Source organism: Capricornis sumatraensis, chromosome X (assembly GCF_032405125.1).
Source record: "Capricornis sumatraensis isolate serow.1 chromosome X, serow.2, whole genome shotgun sequence".
Lineage (NCBI taxonomy): Eukaryota > Metazoa > Chordata > Mammalia > Artiodactyla > Bovidae > Capricornis > Capricornis sumatraensis.
Window position 1 is genome coordinate 75396025 of NC_091092.1, and position 18954 is coordinate 75414978.

Here is an 18954-nt window from a genome sequence, read left to right on the forward strand (position 1 = left end):
GGTCTTTTGGGTTGCTATTTAGTAAAAGTATTTACTTGGAAAAAAATCTTTCAACATCTGGGACCTTATGGGGGTAAATAACAATGAAGGATTTTCATAGTGGTGGAAAAATTAATACTCACTAGGCTAGATGTTTTCTAGGTTTCTTTTAGTGTAAGTATTCTGTGATATGCTCATTCATTGTACAAATATTTTCTGAGCCCTTGCTGTTTTTTGCACTGCAACAATTCTAATGTTTTTGCACCCCATTTTTTCTTGAATGTATTGTTAGATGGTGTATCAAGAGCAGGAGCTGCCTTTTTTAATGAAGTTCGAAATGCAGTATTTGGCAAGGTAGCCCAAAATTCAATCAGAAGAATCGCCAAAAATGTCTTTCTGCATCTTCACAACCTGGATCTGGCTTTCCACCTGAGCAGACAGACAGGAGCTTTATCAAAGGCTATTGACAGAGGGACAAGGGGTATCAGTTTTGTCCTGAGTGCTTTAGTGTTTAATCTTCTTCCCATCATGTTTGAGGTGACTCTTGTCAGTGGTGTTTTGGTAGGTAAAACTTTTTTCATGACAACCTTTTATCATACATTCTTGTTAGTAGATGTTTAGTACTTGAAGCTTTTGTACTGTTGCATGCTGATGATTTTAAAGCAAAATTCATGATGCCAGAAGGATTAGGCAGTTTAATTATTTTGCCACAAGCTTCAAGGGACTGTATCTAAAGTCTTTTATCATGTTGTTATTGTAAAGAGTTGTTCAGTTCTACACATAGATCAGTCATTTAGCTAATGCTTGCAGTTTTTTTGTTGTTAGCAGACATTATGGTATATGACTTGGGACTGGTATGCTCAGATTATCTAGGTTTCTTACTATTCACCATTCATAACATTTTAGGCATAATGATTCACCATTTCATATTTTATAATTAAAAGTATGTGTATAACTTAAAGTTGGTTTTCTAAGGTATTTGTTTTCTTACTTAGTTTTTCATATATATAACTTTATACCAACATATTTTTAATTAGAATCTTTGAGGTTTGCTATTATATATTATAAACTATTTGACAGGAATAATGACTAAGCTCATTTCTTTTTTTTGTCTTTTCCAGTATTATAGATGTGGTGCCCAGTTTGCATTGGTGACCCTTGGAACACTTGGTGCATACACAGCATTCACAGTTGCCATCACACAGTGGAGGTAAGGTATTCCTCAGAGGTCAGTCAAGGTGAAGAAATTAGTTATGCTTCTATAGCAGACATTCCATACCTATGCACATCTTTGTCTTACAGAACTAAATTTAGAATAGAAATGAACAAAGCAGATAATGATGCAGGCAATGCTGCCATAGACTCGCTGCTGAATTATGAAACTGTGAAGGTAATATGTTTAATTTGACTTTTTCTTCCTTTCACACTGTACTAAGATTTGTTCTGCCATTTAATATTATAGGTGCTGTAAGTTAGAGCTGCAGATTAGGATAGGATATCTTGGTATGGTGAAATAATAGTACTTTATTGTTTATTTAATTAATTTATAAGTGGTGGTGACATTATAGTTAGCATTTGATTCAGAATGCACACTGAGTTTTGACTCTATCCTTCATAGTGCCTAGCATAGTGCTTTTCACTAATTCTTTCATTTATTTGTTCATTTTTCCATTTAACAAATATTACTGAATGCCTCTTGTGTGCAAAGCACCATGCTAAGTCCAATAATGAGGAGGGCAGTAAAATCAACGATTGCTGTTTAATCCTTGCCATCCCAGAATTTGCTAAGCATTGGGAGAGTTAAAGTATGCAAGTGATGACACAAGAAGGCATAATGTGGTGGGGGCAATGAAATTGTGAATTTAGAGAGTCTCAGGGGATCAAGGGAAGGCTTTGTGAAGGAAGTCCCTTGCCAGCTTTTATAGATCTAGATTTAAATTAACTAGGCATTCTTTAAATATTTCGGGGATGAATTTTGTGGACTTTTAAAAATACTGTCCATAGTGGAAAACTGCAGGTGTACCATAGTCCAATGTATTGAAAGTTACTTTTTAAAATTTCCTGTGCAGTACAAAATTGTATCCATAGATGAAGTCTGATTCCAATTATACTTGTATATAATTACTATTTTTATGTATTTTGTAGTATTTTAATAATGAAAATTATGAAGCACAAAGATATGATGGATTTTTGAAGACATATGAAGCTGCTTCATTAAAAAGTACCTCTACTCTGGCTATGTTGAACTTTGGTCAAAGTGCTATTTTCAGTGTTGGCTTAACAGCCATAATGGTGCTCGCCAGTCAGGGAATTGTGGCAGGTAATAGATCTGTGGTTTTCACGTTTGTCAGTGTTTTACTTAACCTTTATAAATAAATATTAATGAAAGGAATATGTGTCTTAGTCTTAAATATAAAGCATATTTATTAAGGTACTATGACATCCTTGGAGTACTTTCATTTTTGTATCACAATATGTTTTCTTGATGGTATGTTGTTTTCTTTTGTTTAACACTACAAATTTAGCACTAATTTTCTAATTGATTGGGATTGCTGTTTGTGGGGCTACAATCTGATTCTTTTAGGAGTAACATACATTTTAGCATCTAATATTTCTAATGTCTCTTGTGGACCTAGAAGGAAGTGTAATTAGTGTTTAGTCCTAAGGACTAAAGTGCGAGCAGTCTTATTACTAGTAACCTTTTATCTATTAGCTGTTCATTTGTAAAATATTTCAAAAATAAATAATATCCTTACCTCTTTTCTGTTACTTGCTTGCTCAGCTAGGATTCTTTCATTCACTATGACCTTAATCTATGGTTTATCATTCCCAATCATGATATCTATTTGCTCCAAAGTTTTAATTTATACTTTTAAAAAATTCTACTTTATATTATGCTAGTATCTTAGAAAGAAAGGAAAGATTTTCAGCCTTCCATTTCTGTCTGCATTTTTAAATCATTCTTTCTGTTTTTTATTTATTTTTTTTTTTACTTTCTTTTTTTCTTTCTGTTTTTTAAACCATTCTTTTTTCTTATATATGTCATGTGTATTGTATGGTAGGCTTTTCCCATTCCACTTAGCACATATCTAGTTCCCTATATTCCTAAATCATGGGTTAAAATGCTTTGGAATTAGAGTAGGCCTTACAGTTGCTGATTATGTATGTTTTCAACTGTATTCTACAGTAATAAACTGTAAACTTCTCTTAAACTGGAAAGTTCATGACATCTAAAGTATTTTTTTTTCTCTACCAACTGCATATTAAGGTACCCTTACTGTTGGAGATTTAGTAATGGTGAATGGACTGCTTTTTCAGCTTTCATTACCCCTTAACTTCCTGGGAACTGTATACAGAGAGACTAGACAAGCACTTATAGATATGAACACCTTGTTTACTCTGCTCAAGGTAGACACCCGAATTAAAGTAAGTAATGTATTTAATACCTTTTTAAAAGCATATAAGCATCATCCCATAATGGTATTATTCTGGGATAACAGTCTTATATCACCATGTTAGCAAACTAATTTTGTCTTTTGCAGGAATTGGGACTGTAATGTGTATTAAAAGGCTATTACAGCTTATTTCTATGTTTAGAAACCTTACAAAATTAGCAAAGAATATTATACCTAGACACTAAATTTTGTTAACTTCAATTATTTGTACTTGCACTTGATTTACTTTTGCTAATAATGATACAATATGTTACTGCCTCTCCTTATATTCTCAACCTCCTTTCTCCCCTGCCCACCATCTCTCTTCCTCCCCAAAACAAATTGATCAGAAATCAGAGCATTCAAGATTTTTGCCCTTAGCAGTGAGGGAAAAAACAGATCTTTAAAAGCATGCGTAGAAGTGGTCTAACTCCACTTATAAACTTCCTCCTTTCGCATTATTTTCCTTTTTATCTCTGTGAATTAGAAAATTATCTGCATACCAATACTCTAGGTGGTATATAAAGTGGCTTTTTTTTTTCTTCCCTGCTAGGACAAAGCGATGGCATCTCCCCTTCAGATCACACCACAGACAGCTACGGTGGCCTTTGATAATGTGCATTTTGAATACATTGAGGGGCAGAAAGTCCTTAATGGAATATCTTTTGAAGTCCCTGCAGGAAAGAAAGTTGCCATTGTAGGAGGTAGTGGGTCAGGGTGGGTAATTTAGTTGTTTATAAAATTTTGCATCATTGATTGATGATTCCCAATGTAATATTTTTTCTTTGTCATAATAAAATGATTACTGTAGTTTAAAATAGGGGTTCCTTAATGCCAGTTGGAGCTATATAACCTTTCCTTGTTTTCTATTTCAGGAAAAGCACAATAGTGAGGCTATTATTTCGCTTCTATGAGCCTCAAAAGGGTAACATTTACCTTGCTGGTCAAAATATACAAGATGTGAGCCTGGAAAGCCTTCGGAGGGCAGTGGGAGTGGTACCTCAGGTATTTAAAAAAGGAAAAAACCTATTTGGGGGAAGTTTGTTGGGTTGCTGAATCTTTTACTAGAATAATTTGGATCCAAGGACTCAGTATATATTAATTAAGTTGGAAGCATTAGGCCCTACAGGCCATATATTCTGTTACCAAAAGACATGAATTTAAAAATCTTCATGATGGGAAGATTTTTTTTAAGCCTTAGGAAGAAAACATAACATAGAGGAAAGAGCTCAGACTGGAGTCAGACAGAACTGGATTCTAAGCCCAGCTTTAACCCTTATATGTTGTATAGTTGTGAACCTCAGTTTCCTCATCTGTAAAATAAGGATACCATTTTTCTTATAGGACAGAATTAATATGGATTAGAAATATATGTGTAAAGCACCAAGTACAGTGTCCCTCACATAACTGTTCATTAAATGAAAACTATTATTTGAGCAGTTTTTGACATAGTAAATCTATAAAAATTATAAAACAGTTTGGGTGCCAACTTCAAGTTGGTATGCCTTGTCCCCAGGTACCAAGCACAGTGCCTGACCCATAGTGAGCATTTAACAAGTATTTGCTGAGTGACTGTAGGGGGAAACAAGTTCAGAGTAAGCTCTGAGAAGATAAGGAGATAGCTTTATAGATTATAAGTTTTTCTTATGCTGAAAGGCAATAGAGAGACCTGGGACTTAGTTGTAGCATAGGTGGTTTAGTTGCTAAGTCATGTTCAACTCTTTGCGACCCCATGGACTGTAGCCTGCCAGACTTCTCTGTCCATGTTATATAGCTTGTAAAAGGTCCTCAACTGATCTGATGCATGCCACTCTGCCCTGTCCTCCCTTTCACTGAGAATCCCAAATTTGAAGTGCATGAGTCACCTAGGGAGATTATTGAAATTCCAACTCCCTTTCACACACTGTTTATGGGCCCCAGAAACCTGCATTTGTGAATATGCCTCCTAGGTGATTTTGATTTAGGTGATTTGTAGACTATATGTTGAATTATTTTGAAAAATAAAGCATTTTATTCACTAAGGAAAAATATACATCATCAATAAATGAAAGAAAAGATGCTCGTCCTCATTAGAAATCTTAGTAATTAAATCAACAATGGTATACCACTTTTCACCTATCAGACCGGTAAAGATTTAAAAATTCATGATGTCTAGTTTGGGTTAGGCTGTGTGAAATGGCCAGTCTCTTGCTGGAGGAAGCATACAGCTTTCCTGATGAGCAAATTGGCAGTATATAACAAGAGTCTGAAAAATATTTAGTCTTTATTACAGTAATTCTGCCTCTAGGAAGTTTTAGTAAGGAAATAAACAGAGAAGTGAACAGATTTTTATATGCTAAGCTGTTCATTATAGTTTGTTTATAATAGCAGAAGTTAGGAACAATATAAATATCATATTTATAAAGAGTATTGAGTATCATGGAAAAATACTCAGATACAAAGTTTGTTGAAAAAGAATTTCCAAACAAATTATAATATCTCCATTTTATAATATTAAATAAATACATGTAACAGAAAAAAATTGGAGAAAATGCACCAACATGTTAATAGTAGTTATTGCTGGTTGGTGGGATTATGGATTATTTAATTAACTTTTATTTTACTATACATTTTGTATTTTTAACATTTCCAGTTAGCATTTATTTTCATTTTTTTCTAAATAGAAAATATTTAAAAATAAGTATTTTCTCTTTGCAGAACTTTAAACTCATTGGATCGAACTATCACCTCCATACAAGAAAAGTTTATATTAGTATTAGGTGTAAAAGTTATTAAAATATGATTTGAAATAATATCTGTAACTCTAGGGCTGATTATGATATTAAAGAAGATCTTAATTAATTGAGTGTACTGGTTAATGTTAATCAAAAGAATCACTTTGTTTCATCTTACTATTGCCTTACAACCATTGGATACTGAAAGAAAAGTGGGAGGTAGATACTCACATAAAGTAAGTTAGCTTTAGTGTGCCATGTCAGAATAAATTGAAATATCAAATGAATGCTTGCAGTGAACTTCCTCCCCCCAAAAATCTATAATGCATAAATTCTTTGCTTTCTGTGTTTTAAGTCCAATTTAAAAGCTTCTGAGATATTAATATATGAAATATATTCAATTTCATTAGTAATAAGAGAAATGCCAATTTAAACAAAAACCACATTTTACCCTTAAAAGTAGCAACAATGAAAACTTATTAATATCCAGGGTTGTTGAGGATATGGGGACCTGGCACCCTCATACATTGTTGGTTGGAGTATATACTGTTGGAACGTTTTTGGAAGACAGTTGGGCCATACTATCCAAGGGTAAATGTATGCTTGTAACCCAACAGTCTGCTTCTAGGAATCCTTCTTACAGAAGGGTGTATATAAGTCATTATACAATGATATTTTCTTTCAACATTGTTTACAGTAGCAAAAGTTTTAATTAATATCCATCAGTATAGGTATAGATAAGATAAATATGATAACATCCTTAGTATCACAAAACTGTTAAAAAGAATGAGGTAGGTTTCTGTTATTGACATGAACAATCCCCAGAATGTGTTAAGTGAAAAAAGCAACTTATATAGTATGGCCCCACTTTTGTTGGGAAAAAAAGGTGTATGTTTAAGCATATAAATGTATCAGAAAAAGTTTGGAATGATATACAACAAATGGTTCATGGTGATTAGCTCTGGGAAGGGAAATGAAGCAGGTATGAGGGATGATATTAATAAAAGACCCCTTTTATCACATTTTACTCTTTATGTCTTTACTATTGTTTGAATTTTTAAAATATGAAACATGCATATCTATGTGTGTATATATATATAAATCTGGTCCAGGATGCTGTCCTCTTCCATAATACCATTTACTACAACCTCTTATATGGAAACATCAGTGCTTCGCCTGAGGAAGTATATGCAGTGGCAAAATTAGCTGGACTCCATGATGCAATTCTTCGAATGCCACATGGATATGACACCCAAGTAGGGGAACGAGGACTCAAGCTTTCAGGTAATCAAAGATTTTAGACCTGGCCCCCACTTACATTCACCCTTCAAACTTTAATTTGTCAGAACCATTTACTAGAAAATGTAATGACAGAGTACAAACCTAATGCTTATCTAGTCTCTTTTGGCAAAGTTCCCAGTTTCCTATCTATCACTATAAACAAGTCAACATGCTAGAAGTAACTGTTCCGAAATCATGCAGGTCTCTCTCTTTTTTTTTTTTTTTTTTCACTCACAGCTGCAAACACTGTAAGTGCTTAATAGTAAGTTACTGATACATGGTGAGATCAGTGTTAACTTATTATCTTAAAGGAAAGCCAAGATCACTATTCACATGGGAAAGAAGTAAGAGTAGAGACAAGTAATTTGATAGTAAATAGTATATCTTCTCATAGCTCAGCTGGTAAAGAATCTTCCTGCAATGCAGGAGACCCCAGTTCAATTCCTTGCCGACTCCAGTGTTCATGGGCTTCCCTGGTGGCTCAGATGGTAAAGCATCCGCCTGCAGTGTGGGAGACCTGGATTTGATCCCTGGGTTGGGAAGATCATGGAAGAGGGCATGGGAACCCACTCCAGTATTCTTGCCTGGAGAATCCCCATGGACAGAGGAGCCTGGCATGCTACAGCCCATGGGGTTGCAAAGAGTTGGACACAACTGAGCAACTAAGCACAGCACAGTGTATCTCCTCATAATTTCTTAGATTATTATGGACTGTTTTTGATAACTTTAGATTTCCTTATACTTAGTATATTTCCTTATAGCCAGCTTCATTTTCCTGTCTTTTGGTTCAGTGACCAAGTAAATTTTAGGGCTTCTGAATTTTAAGTGTTTAATTATGAGATGATTATTAAGTTTTATAATGGATTATCCTAAAATGACTGAATTTTCTTGAGGATTCAGAAAAATGTTTCTTTGCCCTGAATTATTTGAATTCTGAAAGTATGGTGATAACTAGTGCCTGAAAGTATTAATGTAACTTATATAAACATGCTACACTCTTTGCATTTACTCTTCATTCTAGTTTAGTTTGGGGGGGAGCTTTATAGATTAAGAATGAGGGTAAGAAAAAGAGAATGAAGACTACATGAATTTTAATGAATCTTATTTCTCATTATAAACTGGTATCACAACATTGACTAGGTACATACTGTGTACAAGCACCTTGCAAGAATACTGGAGTGGGTAGCCATTCACTTCTCCAGGGGATCTTCCCAACTCAGGGATCAAACCCTGGTCTCCTGCATTGCAGGCAAATTCTTTACTGTCTGAGCCACCAGGGAATCTTTTATACTTCCAACCAAAGTTTTATGTAAGATTGATGGCCTTAGACCTATGAGAGTCCCAACGAAGAAATAAAGGTTGCTTTATTTTCTTTAGAGTATATTTAGGAATAATTGTGGGTTCATACATTGTGAAAGAAAAAGCATTGGACTGGGAATTAGTCGAGTCTTATTCAGATTCTGCCAGAACTTGCTCTGTGATCTCAAGCAAATCACTTAACTTTTCTGGGCCTCTGTAGTCTTTCTGTTTTAAAATTCTGCTGTGCTAGAGCCCTATAGCAAAGAGGTAAGGTGAAATATGAGGTCCTAGGATACAGCCTTAACATTGAAGAGTGCTGTGAAAATAATAGCTTTCTGTAAAAAAAGAAAATCTTTCAGAATACTGGCTAAATGGTACTTTGTTATATTAAGAAATAAATTTAGATATTCATAGTTTCATGTCTTTAAGTTTTCAGACTTCATATATTGAATTTGTTTTTGGCTTTGTGGATTCTGTCATATTGGAATTTTTCTACCTGAAGTCATTGTTCATTGGGAAGTAATATAAAGTACATATAAAATAATGTATGTCATGAGCATATTTTTGGTGAGAGAAGTAATTCTAGAATCAAAATTGTAACCTCCCCTCTTTGTTCTTTTCACCTGCCATGAAGTCAGAATCCAGAATTACATTAATGTTCCAGGGCATATAGTTTGTCAAGGGATATTATATATGAACATAGACTCTTAAAACTGGGTAAAATGAGCAATAATCAAGAGTAAAACTAAATATTGAAGGTATTACTTGGTGGTTATGATTAATGGAAATACTAGAAATATAAAATATGTCTTTATGTTATACTATCTTAAAATTCTCTTTACCAGGAGGAGAAAAGCAAAGAGTAGCAATTGCAAGAGCCATTTTGAAGAACCCCCCAGTCATTCTCTATGATGAAGCTACTTCATCATTAGATTCAATTACTGAAGAGGTAAATGATGGTGAAAACATAAAACTCTTCAATTCTCGTTGCTTAACTTTTTTCCATGGAAATTTCAGTAAGTAGCTACATTCTTTCGTATTTTGAATGAGCTTCAAAAGGAGGTGCTTAGCCCTTTTCTCCGATAAAGGAAGTATTGATAGTAAGAATGTCAGGTTGCATTACATTATCACATATTTTAAGTCTGTTTGCAAATATATCTCCTTTTGAAACTATGTGGCACCTTTTGTTCTTATTGTATAATGTTTGCATCTTGCAAAGCTCTGGGAATCACCTAATCTGCCACATAACACACATTGAAATAAGTCATGTAAATGGTTCTGACACAGTACATACCAGAAAAACTTTCACTTATCATGGAGCAACTCACTAAGGTGCAAACTTGGCACACACAGCCTACAGTGCTGGTACCGATTTATGTTCATTTTACAAGTGTTGTGAAGCTCTAAGATGTTAAGAAATCGATGTCATGGTACTACCGAGAAACCACAGTAGACTTCATAACATCTTTGTATTAGACTAAAGACTTGACAGCAATCATATCATAAATGAATCCCCTTAATCTAGAACTGAAGATTGTGTCCATGGGATTTCCCAGGGAAGAATATTGGAGTGGGTTGCCATTTCCTTCTCCAAGTACTGAAGATAAGAGTGATGTAATTTGTCAGTTGCCTCCATTCACTACATTTTACTTGAATATATAGTAAAATCATGTTGTTGAAGGATAGGGCTGAATTCAGCTTCACAACATGTATGACATATATTGATATTTGCATATGGAGTTAAGGTTCAGGGGATACTAGTTCTGCCATATGTTTAAAACAGCTTAGTTTCTAAGTCAGTTGTTTAGCATGAGGATTTGTTCTATTTATTTTAAAAATTTGAAATTTTATTTATATATTTTTTAATGGAATGACTTTTCTAAAAATTAGTTACTTATTTTTGGCTGCACTGGGTCTTTGTTGTGATGTGCAGGCTTTCACTAGTTGTGGCAAGCAGGGGCTGCTCTTCAGTGTGGTGCTCGGGCTTCTCTTATTGTGGAGCATAGGCTCTAGGCACATGGGCTCTGTAATTGCAGCTCACAGGCCCTAGAGCTCAGTATTTGTGGCATGCAGGCTCAGTAGTTGTAGTGCACAGGCTTAGTTACCCCATGGCATGTGAGATCTTCCTGGACCAGGGATCAAACCAATGTCTCCTGCATTGGTAGGCAAATTCCTATCCACTGTACCACCAGGGACGTCTGACATTTTATTTTAAATATAGCATTGTATACATGTCAATCCCAAACTCCCAATCTAACCCTCCCCCCATTCTGCATATAAATATCATATGATGTTTATCTTTCTCTGACTTACTTCACTTAGTATGATAATCTTCAGGTTCACCCACGTTGCTGAAAATGGCATTATTTCATTCTTTTTAGTGGCTGAATGATATTCCATTGTATATATATACCATATCTTCTTTATCCATTCATCTGTCAATAGACATTTAGGCTGCTTCAGGCCATGACTATTGTGTAAACAGTGCCATAATGAACACTGGGGTGCATATATCCTTTTGAACCATTTTATGGTTCAGAGGAGTGAAATGGCTGGATCATATTGTAGCTCTGTTTTTAGGTTTTGAGGGAACCTCTATACTGTTGACCATAGTGGCTGTACTCTTTTACATTCCTACCAGCAGTGTAGGAAGATTCTCCTTTCACCACACCCTCTCCAGCATTTATTGCTTCTAGACTTTTTGATGATCATTCTAACTATTGTGAGATGATACCTCATTGTAGTTTTGATTTGCGTAATTAGTGATGTCAAGAATCTTTTCATGTGCCTCTTGGCCATCAGTGTGTCTCCTTTGTAGACATGTCTCTTTATGTCTTCTGTCCATTTTTTGATTCATTTTGTTTTTTGATATTGAGCTGCATGAGCTGTTTGTATTTGGAGACTAATCCCTTGTCAGTAACATCATTTGCAAATATGTTCTGTGGGTTGTCTTTTCATTTCGTTTATGGTTTCCTTTGTTGTGCAAAAGCTTTTGTGTTTAGTTAGGTTTCATTTATTTTTGTTTTTATTTCTATTACTCTGTGAGATGAATCAAAAGAGAGATTGCAGCAGTTTGTGTCAGCATGTTCTGCTTATGTTTTCCTCTAAGAGTTTTATAGTATCTGATCTTAAATTTGGGTCTTTAATCCATTTTTAGTTTATTTTTATGTATGGTATTAAAGAATGTTCTAATTTCATTTTTTTACATATAGCTGTCCAATTTTCCCAGCACCATTTATTGAAGAGGCTATCTTTGCCCCATTGTATATTCTTGCCTCCTTTGTCAAAAATAAGGTATCCATAGATGCGTGGGTTTATCTCTGGGCTCTCTGTCTTGTTCCATTGGTCTATATTTCTGTTTTTGTGCCAGTACCATAACTGTTTTGATGACTGTAGCTTTGTAGTATAGTCTGAAGCCAGGGAGCCCAGTTCCTCCAGCTCCATTTTTCTTTCTCAAGTTAGCTTAGTCTATTCAGGGTTTTTTGTGGCTCTATACAAATTTTAAGATTTTTTTTGTCTAGTTCTATGAAAAATGCCTTTGATAATTTGATAGGACTTACACAGAATCTCTAGATTGCCTTGGGTAGTATAATCATTTTGAAAATATTCTTTCAATCCAAGAACTTGATCTCTCTCCATCTGTTTTTGTCATCTTTTATTTCCTTCATCATTATAGTTTTCTGCGTATAGGTCTTTTGCCTTCTTAGGTATGTTTATTCCTAGGTATTCTTTTTTTACAGTGGCAAATGGGATTGTTACCTTAATTTCTTTTTCTGATCTTTCGTTGTTAGTATATAGGAATGCAAGAGATTTCTGTATCCTGCAACTTGACTAAATTCTTTGATTAGCTCTAGTAGTTTTCTGATTGCATCTTTAGGATTTTCAATGTATAGAATCATGTTATCTGCAAACAGTGACAGTTTTACTTCTTTTTCCATTTGGATTCCTTTTATTTATTTTTCTTCTCTGATTGCCATGGCTTGGACTTCCAAATAATGGAATAATTCAGTAATTATTGAATAATAATGGTGAAGGTGGACACCTTTGTCTTGTTCCTGATCTTAACAGAAATGCTTTCAGTTTTTCACCATTGAGAATGATGTTTGCTCTGGGTTTGTCATATATGGCCTTTATTGTGTTGAGGATATGTTCCCCCTATGCTCATTTTCTGGAGAGTTTTTTTTTAATCATAAATGGGTATTGAATTTTGTGAAAATCTTTATTTGCATCTATTGAGATGACCATATGGCTTTTATTCTTCAGTTTGTTAATATGGTGTATCACCATATTGATTAACATATATTGAAGAATCCTTAAATCACTGAGATAAATTCAACTTGATCATGTTATATGGTCCTTTCAATATGTTGTTGGATTAGGTTTGCTAGTATTTTGTTGGGAATTTATGGATGTATTTTCATCAGTGATATTGGCCTGTAATTTTCTTTTTATGTGATATGTTTGTCTGGTTTTGGTATCAGGATGATGGTGCCTTGTAGAATGAGCTTGAGGGTGTTCCTCCCTCTGCAATTTTTTGAAAGATTTTGAGAAGGATAGATGTTAGCTTTTCTCTAAATATTTAATAGAATTCGCCTGTGAAGCCATCTGGCCCTGGGCTTTTGTTTGTTAGAATATGTTTAATCACAGTTTAAATTTCAGTGCTTGTGATTGGTCTGTTCATATTTTCTATTTTTTCTTGGTTCAGTCTTGGAAGGTTATACTTTTCTAAGAATTTGTCCATTTCTTCCATGTTGTCCATTTTATTGGCATATAGTTGCTTATAGTAGTTTCTTATGATCTTTTGTGTTTCTGTAGTGTTGTAACTTCTTTTTCATTTCTAATGTTATTGATTCAAATCTTCTCCCTTTTTTTCCTGATGAGTCTTGCTAAAGGTTTATCAATTTTGTTGATCACTCAAAGAACTAACTAACTTTTAGTTTCATTGATCTTTGTTACTGTTTTCTTCATTTCTATTTCATTTATTTCTGCTCTGATCTTTACGATTTCTTTCCTTCTACTACTTAAGAGTTTTTTGTTATTCTTTCTCTAGTTGCTTTAGGTGTAAGGTTAGGTTGTTTATTTGATATTTTTCTTGTGTCTTGAGGTAGGATTGAATTGCTGTGTAAACTTCTCTCTCTGAACTGCTTTTACTGTATCCCAAAGGTTTGGGGTCATCATATCTTCATTGTCATTTGTTTCTAGATATTGTTTGGTTTCCTTTTTTATTTGAAGAGTGACCTCTTGGTTATTTAATAACATGTATTTTAGCCTCTGGGTGTTTTCATTTTTTACAGGTTTTTTTTTTCTTTTTGTAATTGATTTCTAATCTCATAGTGTGGTCAGAAAAGATGCTTGATATGATTTCAGTTTTCTCAAATTTACTGAGGCTTGATTTGTGGCCCAAAATGTGATCTATCCTGAAGAATGTTCCTTGTGCACTTAAGAGGAAAGTATTTTCTGCTGCTTTCAGGTGGAATGTCATGTAAATCTCAGTTAAGTCTGTCTTGAAGCTTGTATTTTCTTATTAATTTTCTGGATGTTCTGCCCACTGATGAAAGTGGGGTGTTAAAGTCTCCCCACTATTATTGTGTTCTGTTGATTTGTCCTTTTTATGGCTCTTAGTATTTACCTTATATATTGTGGTGCTCCTATATTGGATGCATATATATTTACAATTATTATATATTCTTCTTGGATTGATTCCTTGATCACTATGTAGTGTCCTTCTTTGTCTCTTGTAACAGTCTTTATTTTACAGTCTGCTTCTTCTGATAGGAGTATCGCTACTCCAGCTTTCTTTTGATTTTTATTTGCATGGAATACCTTTTTCCATCCCCTTACTTTCAGTCTGTATGTGTTCCTAGGTCTGAAATTGGTCTCTCACAAACAGCATATGGAGTGGTCTTATTTTTGTATCTGTTCAGCCAGTCTGTGTCTTTTGGTTGGAACATTTAATCCATTCATATTTGAGGTTATTATCAATATATATATCCTTAATTGCCATTTGTTCACTGTTTTGATTGTTTCAGATTTTTTTTGTAGGTCTTTTTTCTTTTCTTCCTCTTTTGTTCTCTTGTGAGTTGATGACTAACTTTAGTGTTGTGTTTGGATTCCTTGTATGTGTATCTGTTATTATTTTAGATTTGTGGTATGCAGTTAGCATGAGGTTTTGGTATATGTGTCATGCTCAGTGCTTCAGTCATATACAACTTTTTGTGATCCCATGGACTGTAGTCCACTAGACTCCTCTGTCTATGGGATTCTCCAGACAGAAATACTGGAGTGGGTTGCCATTTCCTTATCCAGGGGATCTTTCCAACCCAGGGACTGAGCCCAAGTCTCTTGTGTCTCCTGCATTGTAGATGAATTCTTTACTGTTGTACCACCAGGGAAGCCCGGTTTTGATAAAGCAGTCTTTATATTAGCAAGATTGTTTTAAGTTGTGGGTCTTTTAATTTCAAATTTATTCCCAATACCCTGCATTTGTGCTCTCCTCTTCTCACAGTTGCTGGCTTTGATATCATATTTTTTGTGTATATTGTTTCCTTCCTTTAATGTATATTTGCCTTTACAAGTGAGTTTTTCCATTCATAATTTTCCTGTTTCTATTTGTGGCCTTTTCTTTTCTGCTTAGAGAAGTAACTTAAGTAATTGTTGCAAAGCCAGTCTAGTGATATTGAATTCTCTTAGCTTTAACTTTTCTGCAAAGCTTTTGATTTCTCTATCAAATGTGAATGAGAACCTTGATGGGTCGAGTAGTCTTGGTTGTAGGTTATTCCCTTTCATCGCTTTAAATATATTGTGCCAATTCCTTCTGACCTGCAGAGTTTCTGTTGAGAAATAAGCTGATAACTGTAAAGAGTTTCCTTGTATGTTATTTGTTGCTTTTAGTATTTTTTTGTCTTTAATTTTTGTCAAGTTGAATACTATGTGTCTCGGTATATCCCTCCTTGGTTTATCCTGCCTGGGACTCCCTGTGCTTCCTGGACTTGGATGACTGTTTCCTTTCCCATGTCAGGAAAGTTTTCAGCTATTGTCTCTTGAAAATGTTTTCTCACGTCCTTTTTCTCTCTTGTCCTTCTCGGACTCCTATAATGTGAATATTGTTACATTTAATATTGGCCCAGAAGTCTCTTAGACTGACTTCATTTCTTTTCATTTTTTTTTCTTTATTCTGTTCCATATCAGTGATTTCTACCATTCTGTCTTTCTGGTCACTTATCTCTTCTTCTGCCTCAGTTATTCTGCTGTTGATTCTTTCCAATGTATTTTTCATTTCAGTTATTGTATTATTCATCTCTGTTCTTTAGTTCCTTTAGGTCTTTGTTAAAGCTTTCTTGCATTTTCTCAATCTTTGGTCTTTTTTTTCTCAAGATCTTGGATCATCTTCACTATCATTTCTGAGTTATTTTTCCAATAGATGTCTATCTCCACTTAGTTTTTCTTCTGGGGTTTTATCTTGTTCTCTCATCTAGGACATATTCCTCTGCCATCTCATTTTATCTAACTTTCTGTGATCGTGGTTTCTGTTCTTCAAGCTGCAGGGTTGTAGTTCATCTTGCTTCTGCTCTCTGGTGGATACGGCTGTGTAAGGAGCTTGTGTAGGCTTCCTGATGGGAGGGGCTGGTTCCTGCCCTGTGGTGAGTGGATCTGGGTCTTGTCCCTCTGGTGGGCAGGGCCATGCTCATGGAGACTTGAAGCCACTTGTCTGTGGTGGGGTGGGGTTAATGGTGGCCTCCCGATAGGCTCATGTCAGTGAGTACTCCACAGATCTGCCACTACCAGTGTCTTTATCCCCATAGTGAACCACAGCTGCCACCTGCCTCTGCAGGAGACCCTCTAGTATTAGCAGATAGGTCTTGCATAGTATCTTATGAAGTCACTGCTTTTTTATCCCAGGTCCTGGTGCACACACAACTTTGTGTCTGTCTTCCAAGAGTGGCATTTCTGCTTTCCCCATCTCTTTGGAACTAGGCTGGGAAGCCTGGTGTGAAACTTAGGACTTTCACTCCTGTGGAAGAACTTCTGTGGTATAATTTTTATCATGGTGTGCCCCTCCTACCATCTTGTTGTATTCTTTGCCTTTGGAGGTAGGGTATCTTTTTTGCTAGGTTCAATTTTTTTTTTTTTTTTTTTTTTTTGCCTTTGGTTGTCCAGCAGTTGGTTGTGATTTTGGTGTTTATGTAAGAGTGAGCTCATGTCTTTCTACTCTGCCATCTTGAGCTAATCTGACAATTTGTTATATTTAAAGAGAACCTTAAGCTGCATTAGACCCCATTCATGAGCAGACTAGGAATCTGCTTACAAGAACTTTAAATCTAAAAATATGTCATCCACATTTATCGCAAATTCGGAGTCCCCCCAACAGTCATTATTTGAGTCATATACCTTTATTATCTCAAGGAGCATAATCCACTAATTACCAGCAGAGAAGAGGGATTGAGTTATAAGAAGATTTAGTAAATTTGAATCAACCTTTTAAAAAGGTCCAGAGCATCATTAGGATAGCAGTTCAAGTTCTTGAGTGTAAGATAGAGGAGTTGCCTCAAGCATAATAGTTTTCTTAGAAGATTTTCAGTCTGTACTTGATTTTCAGTCTGCCATAATAAAGCTTAAGGTCTTCTTTTCCTGGGTAACCATCTACTCAGGTAATTCTATTCCTTTAATAAATATAGTGATTAGAGATACCTATAGGAAGACATTGGTCCTATCCCCATCCCCCATGTTGCTATTTCCATCTAGCTAGTTGTACTTAGACCCAGGTTTCTAAGTATAGCTGAATATATATATACAGCTGCCTTACTTTTTTGTTATTTTTGTCTTGTGGCTAAGCCATGCCTCTTTTGTGGCGCCATGGATTGTAGCCCACCAGGCTCTTCTGTCTGAGGGATTTCCCAGGCAAGAATTCTGGAGTGGATTACCATTTACTTCTTCAGGGAATTGTGCCAACCCAGGTGTCAAACCTGTGTCTCCTGCCTTGCAGGTGGATTCTTTACCACTGAGCCACCAGGGAAGCCCTCTCTTACATTTTACAGACAGTAAGCAAAAAAAAAGTGTATTTTCCAGAATACCTTAAGAAGTCAGAATAATTCTGAAAAAGAAGTTTCTTCAACTTAAACATGAACTGTTGTCCTTGTCAATCTTTCTGTCCTCTGAGTTAGAACTAAGGAAAAGCAAATGCTTCTGTGCTCTTTGAGTCTTCTATCTTTTCTTGATTTTTTTTTTAAATTTCTCTGCATCCTATCACTTGGTTGCCTCCTTATTTTGTTTTTGCTCTCATTGGTCAGATAAACATCATATTTGGCTATGCTCCTGCCATCAGTGGATTCATTTTTATTTATTTGTTTTTAAGTATGGGAAATATCCACCTTATCCCAAACTAATTTAAAGAAGTGGTTGCCTATCTTAAATTAACTTTTTCCATGATAATGTGGTCATATTTGCATTCCCTCTTTGATTGATTTATTCTCTTCTTTGTAACTATTAGATTGGGTAGAATATTTGGTAGTGGTATAAAGTTTATATAACAAAATTAACTGGCATTTTATATGTTCTTTTAAGAAATATATGGTTCTTTTAATTTACATTTACCTAATAGATAAATCTCCCCCCCGTCCTTGCTGTTCTTGTTGTCAAACTTGCAGACTATTCTTGGTGCCATGAGGGATGCAGTGAAACATAGAACTTCTATTTTCATTGCACATAGATTGTCAACAGTGGTTGATGCAGATGAAATTATTGTCTTGAACCAGGTAAGATATTTAACTTTAAAGTTCAGTGTTTGAAGTACATTAGAAATTGTTACAAACACAAGCAACTTACATTATTTCTAAAGAAATTTTTAGAATTTGTGTTCTTTGAATAAGATTGAATCCTAATAGGATTCCATTTTTACCTCCATTGATAGGAACAACCTATGCCACTTAAAAAAATGAATAAAATGTATTAATTCACTCTTTTTTTTTGCTGAGACATACAGAGAACTTTTATTTATCACATTTGTTAATACTTAAGTTTTACTTGTAGAACAGAGTCACCAATAGAAGAGCAGGCTGTTAGTAGGTATTAGTAGGGTTCAGTCAGGGATGTAGCATAGCATCTAGGAAGTACACAGGAGGTGGTTCAATAGGGAGGTGCTTCAATAGAGAGGGGTCATAGCTCTCAAATGCCAACTTTTGGTACAATAAGCTGTCAGTCACTGTTTATTTAGAAGCTTTGGTTGGTTGATATACTACATATTTTTCAAT

At 34.9% G+C, this 18954-nt stretch overlaps 1 protein-coding gene across 4 annotated transcripts in view; it reads left to right on the forward strand.

Annotated features, from left to right (window-relative positions):
• Nucleotides 1-18954, forward strand: part of ABCB7 (ATP binding cassette subfamily B member 7) — a 139770-nt gene that overhangs the window by 113367 nt on the left and 7449 nt on the right. For all 4 annotated transcript variants that reach the window (XM_068962115.1, XM_068962112.1, XM_068962114.1 and 1 more), the window contains 10 exons: nucleotides 272-540; nucleotides 1101-1189; nucleotides 1282-1369; nucleotides 2125-2299; nucleotides 3248-3405; nucleotides 3967-4130; nucleotides 4289-4418; nucleotides 7240-7411; nucleotides 9553-9656; nucleotides 18352-18459. In XM_068962115.1, the coding sequence (XP_068818216.1) occupies nucleotides 272-540; nucleotides 1101-1189; nucleotides 1282-1369; nucleotides 2125-2299; nucleotides 3248-3405; nucleotides 3967-4130; nucleotides 4289-4418; nucleotides 7240-7411; nucleotides 9553-9656; nucleotides 18352-18459 (1457 nt within the window). The remainder of the gene's footprint in view (nucleotides 1-271; nucleotides 541-1100; nucleotides 1190-1281; nucleotides 1370-2124; nucleotides 2300-3247; nucleotides 3406-3966; nucleotides 4131-4288; nucleotides 4419-7239; nucleotides 7412-9552; nucleotides 9657-18351; nucleotides 18460-18954) is intronic.